The sequence below is a fragment of the Branchiostoma belcheri genome, unplaced genomic scaffold, assembly GCF_001625305.1.
Source record: "Branchiostoma belcheri isolate BF01 breed outbred unplaced genomic scaffold, Haploidv18h27 scaffold58, whole genome shotgun sequence".
In the NCBI taxonomy this organism is placed as follows: Eukaryota; Metazoa; Chordata; class Leptocardii; order Amphioxiformes; family Branchiostomatidae; genus Branchiostoma; species Branchiostoma belcheri.
Genome location: NW_017804220.1, coordinates 570,870 through 582,898, shown reverse-complemented (window position 1 = coordinate 582,898; position 12,029 = coordinate 570,870). Strand labels below are relative to the sequence as shown.

General features: G+C 42.5%; 1 protein-coding gene across 6 annotated transcripts in view; it reads left to right on the top strand.

Moving 5' to 3' along the window:
* The window catches only part of LOC109481825 (soluble guanylate cyclase 88E-like), a 72,612-nt gene that overhangs the window by 54,762 nt on the left and 5,821 nt on the right, over nucleotides 1-12,029 (top strand). For 3 of the 6 annotated variants that reach the window (XM_019784434.1, XM_019784433.1, XM_019784435.1), the window contains 11 exons: nucleotides 1,589-1,738; nucleotides 2,605-2,731; nucleotides 3,369-3,407; nucleotides 4,537-4,656; nucleotides 5,094-5,211; nucleotides 5,912-6,041; nucleotides 6,708-6,854; nucleotides 7,636-7,803; nucleotides 8,512-8,668; nucleotides 10,386-10,495; nucleotides 11,847-11,936. In XM_019784434.1, the coding sequence (XP_019639993.1) occupies nucleotides 1,589-1,738; nucleotides 2,605-2,731; nucleotides 3,369-3,407; nucleotides 4,537-4,656; nucleotides 5,094-5,211; nucleotides 5,912-6,041; nucleotides 6,708-6,854; nucleotides 7,636-7,803; nucleotides 8,512-8,668; nucleotides 10,386-10,495; nucleotides 11,847-11,936 (1,356 nt within the window). Of the gene's footprint in view, nucleotides 1-1,588; nucleotides 1,739-2,604; nucleotides 2,732-3,368; nucleotides 3,408-4,536; nucleotides 4,657-5,093; nucleotides 5,212-5,911; nucleotides 6,042-6,707; nucleotides 6,855-7,635; nucleotides 7,804-8,511; nucleotides 8,669-9,662; nucleotides 9,773-10,385; nucleotides 10,496-11,846; nucleotides 11,937-12,029 lie in introns of all 6 variants that reach the window. The other 3 variants (XM_019784436.1, XM_019784437.1, XM_019784439.1) reach the window with 3 other exon arrangements.

Genomic DNA, 12,029 nt, shown 5'->3' with positions numbered 1-12,029 from the left:
ACGTGACATAGGCAGCAAATTCAAGATGGCGGACTATTATAGTGATGTTGTCTCTACTATATCTTGGCTTTAAAGAATTTTAAGGGCTTATCCTTCCAAACAGCAGGGCGATGCTGGGATTCGGTGTGATCGGTGATCGCTGCGACAAGTCACCAAATGACCCCAAATTAGTAAGGATAGTATGTTTCCGCGTAATGGATCGTATGTATTCCGTAAAATTCGTATGTTTCTAGTAATGGATCGTATGTATTCCGTAAAATTCTGATGAATTCTTTGGCACCCCTGATCGGTGAGAATGCAATTAACCTTCACATCCCTGTTTTGGCACTGCAAGAAAGACGCGTCTTTTATCACGACTACGTATACAAAGTGACCTTCTGCAACCGAGACTCATTTAAAGACAGCATCTATTTGTCTCTTTTGGGACGTACAAGCACAGAGTCGACTGTTCGCTGAGGTTGATTAGGCCTAGGGAAAACATGTTGTGTTTCCTGTTTCCCGACAGACCCTAGAAAAAACTGCCGACCATACCCTTTTTTGCGAACCCCTGCAAGGGCTGATCGGCCTTTTCTAGCTCTATGATCTGACATCCGAGTGATGAAACGTTGTACAGTCCGTTTCCAACATTAACATTGAAATTACAGGTGTTCTCATACAAGTTTTAGTCTGTCAAACTGCATTGCAGTTGGATCACCAGAGACCGCCAAAGCCCAAAAAAAGAAAAAAAAATCCCTTCCTACCGACCGTAATTTTTTCAGGACTAAACAGGAAACACAATATTATTTTTCCTAGACCTTAAGAGGTTTGGCGACAGATAGACATGGTTAGGATCATATATCTAATACTTACAGTGGAGAGCACATTGTTGAGTGGAAGGAAAGAAGGTATATTTGTATTCATCAACACCCGTATGTTCACCGCATTGAAACGACAACGTTGAATTTAAACATATCTATCATCAGTTATCATTAATCTTCGAGGTATGCACATATCAGATTTCAAGGTTTTCTTCGACGATAACATCATTTGTTAATGTAGCAATATTGACGTTGCATATAAAGCGGAGGAGGGTTTCTTATTATAGCTAATAAGGCCACACTGACTTAATTTTTATAATTATGCATAACGTCTTCTGAAAACCCCAAAACTAGTGCGCGCGAGCGAATAAAAAATCCAGCACAAAAAAATGCTGCCGCAGGAATACAAATGTGGTGTTGTGAATTTGCGGTAGTAGCTATAGTACATTACTACTTTTACGACAAGCCCGCACATGCTGGTCTTTTTCGGCATTTATTGGTCTGCACTATACTTAGTTCTTGAGGTCCGTGGAGCTTTGGCAGCCTGGGTGTCATCCTCCATAGTTATAATTACCGCCGGCTCCCTATTGTCGCTAGCTACCATGGATTATGGAAGATCACACCCATGCCAGAGCCTCGGAAGAGATGATTTTTTTATGCCAGGCGAAAATCAATGCGCGCAGTTGGCATCTGAAACTTCAAATTAAATCAGTGTGGCATTATAACCAACAGGACTCTGAAAGGTCAGAAGTACTTTGGCAACGTTGACATGACGCATGTGCTTTCTGCAGGTGTTCCCCTTTAATGTGGTGTTCGGCGAGGACATGCTGATCAAGAGGGTGGGCATCGGGCTGCAGAACATCTTCGAGAAGCTAGAGGGCAGGCGGATAGACGAATCCTTCACCTTGAACAGGCCACTCGTGAAGTTCACGTGGTCGAACGTAAGTTACGTCATGGTATTCTAATGTTCTAATTATGGCTTCACCACATAGTGGTGAAGTCATATTGTTTTTCCCCATGTTTCTTCTCCTTCTTCTTCTTCTCCTGCCATTTCGTTAAATGGATTCAATTTCTTCATTTTTGGGCCAAATGACATAAAATTTGGCATGAAGATAGAGAAGCCAAATACCATTAGGCGTTTTTTTTTCCTTTTTTGAAACAAAATTGTTTTATTTGGAAAAATATGTAGGGGATAGCTATCCAACTGCTGTATTCGTAGTTATATGTCACTTCATACTATAGCTATATCGATATAAAACATTGTTTCCCTTGTATTCTCCTTCTTTCCCTGCCATCTCGTAAAATGTGTAAAATGCTCAAAAGCAAATGGGGGCCTTTCTAGTTATGTTTACCTTCGCGATAGATACACATCATTTTTGCCCAAGCTTCTTCGTCTCCAAACAAATCAGTTCAATGACCTAGGCAAAATGGCTGTCACCATAATTGTAACTATGGTGCTGTAGCAAACACCCTTGATTTTTGGATGACATTATGAAGCAAGTGGCAGGACAGAGTTGTAGGGGCTGGTCACCATATTATGTATGCATATCATTGCGTTTGAGTAAGAATAAACTGTAGTTTGTTAGACTTAGCCTTGACCATGTGAAGATAAACATTTAGCATCTACTTTGGAAATGTTACCTTTCTAGCCCGTACGATCGCGGTCTATCTACTTTAGTGATACAGGTGAACCCAGAAGTTTGTCATTTGTTTGGAACATGTGACTGATGCGATGATCCACAGCAATGTATTGTGTAGATATTGGTGGCGGTTGTTACGATCGCAACTCTTTTTACTGTTTCCTTAGGTGTTGAATCATACGAATAACCTGTTTGAGTTGGTTTCGCGACTGCCAATCGAACGTACGGGCCTTCATGGGAGAAACAGCATGGGCGACGAAGGGTCTGGTAATCTCATGCACAATAAAGTACATGGTAAGGTGACATCTTTTATTTCTTGTTGTCTTGTTATACAGTAATCCAACAGCTAACCAACATTTAGGCCATAGCGAGTAATTTTCATGGGTGACATCAGCGCGCGCATTAACTTTTGCCTGATTTGGGAAAAAATTGTTTCCCTTTGACAGTGGTCAACCTGTCGAAAATGGGCAAATATGTCTATTGGCATGCTGAAACTTGGATGACAGATAGAAATGTGAATAGAGGAGACAAGACAATGCTCTGATTTATTGTATTGTCTTTTACTTTCACTTTGTTGCTTTGTTTATTTCATTTCTGTATATGTGATGTTGTCGCTGAATAAAAAACCATCTCAAAGTTTGAAAATACATAAATTTTGCTTTTTGGGGACCCGCCTTGTTTTTTTGCCCTATCAGATTTGGTGTCTGTGAAGAATGTCATCCATATAATTTACTTGCTGTGGCCTTAGACTTTTACAGACTTCCTACTGTTTTCCAAAACGTTCAATATTAGACTTCAGATGACTGTTGGTGATGAAATAACAGCTACATAAAAATGTACACGTATATACAATCGAACAGCTAGCTGATGTATGGCCCTGACTTCAGGCACGTTCTGAAATTATTTGCCACATTGTCGTTGGTTCTTGCAGCTCATAAGCAGGCCACACGGCGGCGCTGCCCGTGGTATGGTAAGATCAGTGTTTGACAGCATGTCGCAAACGCTTTTGCAAAATGCACATTGCGCTATTGCCGTATTTTGTTACTCTCGTGATCACAAGGGCAGATGGTAGTTGTAAAAATTTTGTGACTCACGTATTTGATACGTGTAGTTATAAGAAGTACGTAATTCAGTGCATAGGTGCTGCTATGTACTTTGGATTTCAATCAATCAGTCAATAAAATCAACAAATGTTCAGCAATAAGATCAAATTGTCATTGAAAAAATCTAGAGTTAGTAGTGGTAGAAAAGGTTTTTACGACGAAAGTTCACCTGTGTTGGTTTATGACATAGTAAATTAAAAAAACAAGTTTTACTTGAAGACAGTAGTGTAATATTCACTATTTCAAGATTTGCAAAAAAAGTTCTTAGATCAACGTTGACGACGTGTAGAAACCACAACCTATTTACATGTAGATCAAATCATTTGTAAACTTGGGAAAATGAAAATGAAACGGCCACTTTATCTACTGCGGGAAAAAAACATCAGATACCGTCAAGAAAACTACCTTCCCCAAGTACTCCAGAAAGTCCGGAAAATGCCGCATCACCCTCGTCCGACTACCATATCCCTACGACCCTTGAAGTAGCTAGTTGCCCTACATATTATTTTCTGTTCTGCTAAGCTATGTATGCACCACGTATCAAAGCCTGTCTGCTTGGGCCGTCCATGTGTTTGTTTTGTAGCAATATAGTGATGGGGCATGACGTGATCATCTCACTGCCTATGTCCACTGTAGCTGATGTAAAATAATGTCATCTTTAAGCGTTCAAAATCACAGTAGCCATAACTGCTTTTCCCACTGTCATAAATAAATTGGATCTGATATTGTGAAACACTAGTGTATACCGTAGATTTGTATTATATTGAATTGTATTACATTTCATATTATCAAAACTACATGTATGCTAAAGATGCAAAAGACTATTGTAACGATAATCAAAATTGTAATATTTTGAGACACTGATACTTATTTTTCTCTTGGAACATTTGAATTAACGAGTTACATATGATACAAAGGCACTGAATGCCATTACGTGCCTAGCCTTACTGCCCAGTCATGTAACTGTTACCGTATATGTCCTTTCCTTGGAAACAGGTTTAGGTGTTCCTTCTATCGAGAACGGGTACGGGAATGGTGAGGAGGAGGTGGGGAACGGGGGCAAAGCCGTGCCACTGGACACGTCTCTGGAACTGATGGCCTTTCAGACAGTCACAGGTACAGTACTAGTCATGGAAATCTGTTAGAGTAGAAATTGGCCGAATAGAGACGTAACATGCCAGGGGACTTGGTCCGCTAGAGAGTTCATTTTGCCACCCCCGAAGCCTGTCGGGGGTCGCTACGTTCTTTGAAGTCCACTAATCGCTGTCTAATATGTGCGGCAAAATGTATTCTCTAGCGTACCACCTCCCTTGGCATGCTATCTCTCTATTTGGCCAATTTCTCTTTCCAGCCGCCTTCCGAAGCCTGAGCTGGTAGATCTGGTAGCCTGGGTACCAACCGGATTTTCGCTCTGCAACGCTCGTGATTTTTTCGAGCGAAAATCTGGATCGTACCCAGGCTAGGTAGAGGTTACTGAATCCGGTTGACCTGTCATCCGGATTCAGATATGCTGCAATTTATCTAATCTCACTTTCTGTACCGTCCGTTGGTAGGAGACGCCCTGGAGGGTTTCAACACGCTAGCCAATGAGAACGACCGGTGCCTTACGCTGAAGGGGCAGATGATGTTCATGGAGGACTGGAAGAGTGTCATCTTCATCGGTACCCCCATGTAATGTGAACTCCTCACGTTTGAGGGTCTTTTGCTTTTTTTGTATCAATTTTATTATATCTGCCACTTTTAAATCTGCCTTTTTGTTACATTTGCCATAATGATTATAGACATTGCATTGCAAAATTTGCAAGTTGATTCAGACTTATACAGATCATGGTATCGGTAAATCTATGTTGTCAATGAACTTGAACATTATCTCATGCACATTGTTGCAGTGGCTGCTCATTGGCATTGTATGTTAACATGTTAGATAACTGAATGTTCTTTAAAAAACTTTAGATACGTGTTTCTAAAGTTGTGTTACATGTGTGTCTAGTAGCAACTTTTCACACGTTGATATTATACAGTAAAAATAAACGGTTTTTTTTAATATCAGTTACCGAAATATTCCCTAAGCTTTAGCCATCTAGAAGGCCACCAAGGCACCCCATCCCGTTCCTAATGTTGTAAATTGACAGATACCTAATTACGATAGGTATATGAGTACGAAAAATCTAGTGCTTGACCCGGCCCAGTGTTGACGGTACACTTCAGAGAAGCCAAGTGACAAGTAGTCTCACTAGGTCAGTCTATTGAAGAAGACCAGAGTGCCTAGTCGAATGCTCTAGGTGCCTGAGAACAATCTTTTGTGTTGGAGCAAAAAAAAAGTTTGAACTCCAAACACGTGTTGTTGACACTCTATGCCCCTCTCTGACAGTATGGAGAACCTGGAACAGATGTTCATGACCGGCCTGTACATTAATGACCTGAGCATGCACGACTCCAGCCGAGATCTGGTTCTCGCCGGGACCCAGCAGTCGGCCGAGCTCAAACTCGCCTTGGACCAAGTAAGCACTTTCTACCTACAGAATGGACAGGATGCGTCTTCTAACCTGTTTAGATCTAGCCTGGCGTTTACAGTTTAGAAACCAAGTACAAGCAAGAGAAATCTAAAATTGAAATATTCAAATTTACAAGTCTTTCAAGGAGGCGTACAAGCTGTTGGGTAAGATAACTTGCTAACCTTCAGACGACATTTGTTAAAACACCTGTGCAACAGCTTGAGTGCAGTCTACAACATCGATATTCAATGAACATGGAAATCTTTCTGCAGCTGTTCCTCTTGAACGGCCACAAGGCCACGATAATCTCTGACTTCTGTATGCCATTATTATTGTATTTTATTTATTTATGTATGTTATATGTTGCAGGGGAGACAACGAGTAGAGGTAAACAATCGCCTTTTTTGTCTCCCCCTCCATTGTGATTTGTCCCAATGGAAAAGCAAAGAAAGAAAAGAAGAAACAGAGAAAGAAAGAAAGTCTAAATCCCTCCTACTATAAAATTGCAACATGATGTAACAACAATTACCATGGTGATAGACGTCTGGTTCAGGACATTGACCTTATTTGGTTGGAGAAGGAGAAGAGGAGGAAGAAACAGAGCAAAAACAATATGTTTTCCTTCTGCAAAGGTAAACATAAAACCTTATTAATATGTTATTGTCCTCCCAGGAGCAACAGAAAAGTTCTAAGCTGGAGGAGAGTATGAGGATGCTGGACGTGGAGATGAAGAAGACGGACGAGCTGCTGTACCAGATGATCCCCAAAGCCGTGGCGGACAGGCTCAGGAAGGGAGAGGCGTCCGTGGAAACATGCGAGGTCAATAGTGCTCCTTCTTTTTTTTATACCAAGGCCCAATATCACTAGGACGGCGCTCACACTGCGCTCTCTCTACGACCTGAAATTGGTCGGAGCGTGGAGAGAGTGCCTGGTGATCGCCAAGATCGCCGTGGGAGCGCCTTGAGAGTGCCATATAAACGCCGTCACCTCGGCGACTGTTTTGAACCAGCTCATACCGCCGCCTTGAGAGCGACGACGATCCAACAATGAGCGCCGTGAGAGCGCACGGAGAGTGCCGTGAGAGCGCACAATGGTCTAAACAGTCATTCATATTAGAACATGGTGACCTTGGCGCTCTCTCTGCGTTCTGGTCAATTTCAGGTCGCAGAGGGAGCGCTGCGAGAGCGCCGTCAAGTAGAATGGGGGTATAATCAGAAGACATGGTGACGGCACACTAAAGTTTTTTCAACTTATTTCTATACAAGAACAATGCAATACTCATTTACATCTGCATAAAGTGAGAAAAGTCGTATAAAGTGCCTTTCCGAAGGGTACACGAAAGGTGGCAGGGTTCGAACACGAGGCCTCTGATAGCCCAAGGAGGTTTAAAATCAAAACAAGACCTTTTTGCCAAAGACCTAGACAGAGAGGAAAAAGAGCCTCTATATTCAGTAACTTGTAACCAACTCGATGAAACTATTAGCCGAAGCACACTTCGTCCTGCTGTTGGGATGGGACTGTTACCACGAAGTAGAAGGCAATGGCGATTGACGCATGCGTATTGCCTGTGTTGACACTGTTGCACTGCCTTTTGCTGCAGTCTCACGCTGCATATTTTCAGGTGTTCCAAGAGGTGACCATACTCTTCAGTGACGTGGTCGGCTTCACCAAGATCTGCAGCCGCATCACGCCCATGCAGGTTGTATCCATGCTCAACTCCATGTACACGCTGTTCGACCAACTCACGGAGAAGCACAATGTCTACAAGGTCGGAAACGTCACACGTCACACCCTAGTTTTTATCTATTTCAATATTTATCACAAGACATGGCGACGGAATACTTGTTATGCGTGTTAGTCTATATGATAATGATCCTAACTAGTAACACATGTTACAGCCACCAACGGAGACATACTCATTTTCTTAAATGAAAGGCACTTTTCTCCAAAATTGGTGGCATGGCAGGATTCGACATCGGGACCTCTTGGTTCCATCTAACGCTCTGTCGTTACGCCACACGGCCCCGAAACGCCCCACAACACCATACATGTAGATGTTGATATGTCTTTAAACGCATGGCAAGCACACGTAATACAAAATAAACCAAGCAACTGAATAACCTCTCTGAATGTTCAGAGCAATTATTCAACTTTGCTTATTTTGTGTCACGCATTGTCCGTCCGTCCTTCCAAAAGAACGCTCAAAAATCTGTTCTATATAACTGATTATGATTCCAAGGCGTTGTCTTTCAAACATTCTCCATTTCATGGTGTGAGGCTGGTTTTCGCCATAGCAGTTTTGCCATGGCAGTTACCAGGCAGTATGAACGTATCCAAAGATCTTTGACGGGCAATATAAAATACTAACATAATTGTTACTGAAAGTGATGCACTAATATACGTTTGTTAAAAGACATGCATTCATTCATTCATTCATTCATTCATTCATTCATCCCATTCCTATGTCCGATTGCAGGTAGAGACAATAGGAGACGCCTACATGGTTGTATCAGGTGCTCCGGAGAAGACCCGGTTCCACGCGCACTACGTGGCCGACATGGCTCTGGACATGCTCAGGTCGATGAAGCACCTTCAGGACCCTTCTACGGGGGACACCCTGCAGATAAGAATAGGTCAGTACATTCGCTCTAAAACATAACCTGGGTATTAGCATGAAAATTCATCCGTGTTGGTATACTTCTTTATGACCAAAGGGACAATAGCTAAACTTTCTAGCCAGCACTAAGTAAATTGGGATTTACCCTAATTTTCGACCGACTCCGTCAGCCTTGTTCACGGAATGGACCCGTCTACTGCAGCTTCCGGGATGTGACGTCGGAAACACGTGATTGCAGCAGAGGTACGTGTCAGATAACCTGTGTCGCCTTCCGTCTCTAGCTCTGTTCAGTGTTTGACGGTTGGCCCAAATGTACACCACACCCTTTACTCCTCTCGCGAAAATATCAGGTTATCTGACACGTACGACCCTCTGCTGCAATCACGTGTTTCCGACGTCACATCCCGGAAGCTGCAGTAGACGGGTCCATTCCGTGAACAAGGCTGACGGAGGATATATATATATAACCTGGATATGGTTGCTTTTGTCAGAAGGGTATGTTTTCGGTTTGAGCCTGGCGGAGCACCTGTGGTGTGTGCCCGTATTAAGGTCAAAGTCATGAGTTGAATATCTGTGGATGGATTTTTTTGTATGTGGGTAGCTGTTGTGGTAATGTAGTTCAACTTCAAAAATGGTCCTCATTTACATAATTTGCATTTTATTGTGTACATCTCTGTCTAAGTTACCTACATGCCAAAGATCATGAAAATGTGTCGTTCCTTTCTTGATGTATCCGCTTTGAAATATTTCGCTGCACATGAAGTTTCAGGGGAACATAACTCACAGCACTTGTTCCTGCTATGAAAAACTACCAGCCACCAAAAAATCAAGGCCATAAGTTGTCCACGACAAAAGATACAAAAAAAAACGTTCTGCTGCAGTACCGAGATCAGCTACCAGGAGGCCCAAATTTGACCTTGACCTTTATTATAGTATCTGCCTGTTTCTATATAGTAATAGTATAGTATACGTATATTCTCCGGTCCCCCCTCCCCCACTCCCTGTTTCAGGTATCCACTCCGGCGCGATAGTAGCTGGTGTGGTGGGCATCACCATGCCGAGGTACACCGTATTTGGCAAGGACGTGACCAACGCTTCCATCATAGAGAAGACCGGAAAGGTAACGAGGAAGGAAACAAGTTCATGGCCGATTACTAACGATGAGCTCTTGTTTTTTTCCAAGTCCAGGTGCCTTGAGGGAGAAGCATGCTGCCATGCGTGCTGTGAGACTAATATCGTCGTTGAAAGAGCACTAAACTACGCATTGATTTTTCCCGGTTTTGATAGCTGAATTGGTACTTGTATGTGGAGGTGTCTAATTGTATACGTCTTGTACGGAAAGAGGCCGTTGTACCCAAAAAGCTCCATAAAGCTACATTCCAAGCAGAGGTTTGGCCTGTTTTTGACTTTTCTGTAAGAGATTTTAAGCGTTTTTGTCTGTGCTTTCTTTGGGCAGCATACCCAAAGAAAAAGCCTACAGAATAGAAATCCGACAAAACGCATTAAACTATATAAAATAACGTCCAAACTGGCCTAACATCTGCTTGAAGAGTATCATAAAGCCACGTAAATGCACGAAACGAAGTTGATATTTGTTGACTCGCATATATATAGTCTTTCCGTACCTAACGTATACAAGTACACTGGAAGTACCTCATCAGGCAACAGTACTGCTGCACCAAGCATGTGTCCCTGCTAACGTACTAACGCCACAACGATAACGCTATCGGCAGGGGTGCACTCCGGCATGGTGGTGGCGGGGGTAGTGGGGCTGAAGATGCCCAGGTGGTGTCTGTTTGGCGACACCGTTAACACAGCATCGCGCATGGAAAGTAGTGGCCAGGTACGTCATGATTTAATGCTGAGGTCACATTTCCAAACCGGAGCCCGCCCGGGCAGTCTTATGGAACGAAAAGTATGATATAAAAGACAACAAAGCACAAAAAAGTTATTAAAAATGGGAACTGTTTGTGTATATTATGGATATAAATCATTGATTTTTCGTTAATCGAAACAGCCCGGCCGGGCCCCGGTTTGGAAATGTGACATGAAATAAACGTCTGCATGTCGTATGTACGAAACTTTATCTCAAGAGACCAGGTAAAAATAAGGGTGTTCACATTTCAGACGACGCATGCGCAATGTGATGCATTGTGGGTAATAGCTTTACTCCGAGCTCGAGATTTGAACAAAAGACGTCTGGACATGTGTGAATCATGGTCTGATGTGTTTTGCTTACGTGTCAGGCCTGAGCATAATAATTGTGAACCTCCTTATACATCATAAGAATCCAGATGGAATTGAGTTTATGCTGAAGTCACATTTTCAAACCTGGGCCCGGCCGGGCAGCTTTCGGGAACGAAAAGTATAATATAATTGACACAAAAAGTTTTAGAAACTAATCATGACTATTATTCGTGGCATATTCTTGATATGAGTTGTTTCCCGACAGGGCCACGGTTTGGAAATGTGACCTCAGAATTAACAGTATAGATCTAGTGTTCATGACGCCCTAGTAAAAGCCCAAATGTTTCTACTGTTTATAACAGCATCAAGGGTCATATGAGTCTTGGAGTGAGTATTTTGCTGGTAGTCTTATATATAGCCCTTTCAGCAAGTCATATGACTCTTGGAGAGCGTAATTTGCTAGCTGGCAGTCTTGTAAATAACCCTTATTACAAGAGTCGTGGAAAGAACGATGATTGACCTAACCTGACATCTCATGTTGGGTACGTTGTGGCCTAACTGGTGGTCCATAGCCTCCCTGCATTCTTAACTCATGGCCGGCCGAGTTGGAGATCTTCAAGTCCCCCTAAATGCTCATAAAACGCGACCAATTCTGCCGTAGTGCACTGTATCTGCACACAACAGGGTCGCCATATTGTTTGCCTGGTCAGTGATACTTTTGGAGTAAAAGTAGCGTCCAATTCCTGGCAAAATTACCAAAATCGTCCACTATGTATAAGACTACCAGAAAAAGAGTCGTTTTTGTTTTTATTGTACATAGAATTGAAACACGAGAACTTTGTAGTTAAAATGGGTCGGTGTAGTTTGGCGACTATAACGATACGTTTTACAGTGTATTTCGTATCGGTTTCGTGAATTGGTGACAGTTCAGTTCTCTGTTATCGGTAATAGGCGGACAGTGTCATTGCGCACTGTATTGAATATTCCTGCTGTGTATGTCCGTACAGGGAATGCACATCCACATCAGTGAAACCACCAAGGCTCACTTGGACGAGGAGCCTTACGTCATTGTAGAGAGAGGGACTGTCACAATCAAGGTACGCGATATGTCTGGTACAAAGTCATCCTCTTCTTCCTCGTTCAATTAATTGATAGTTAAGTTCATTAGAAATGAACGATTTCCAGGCATT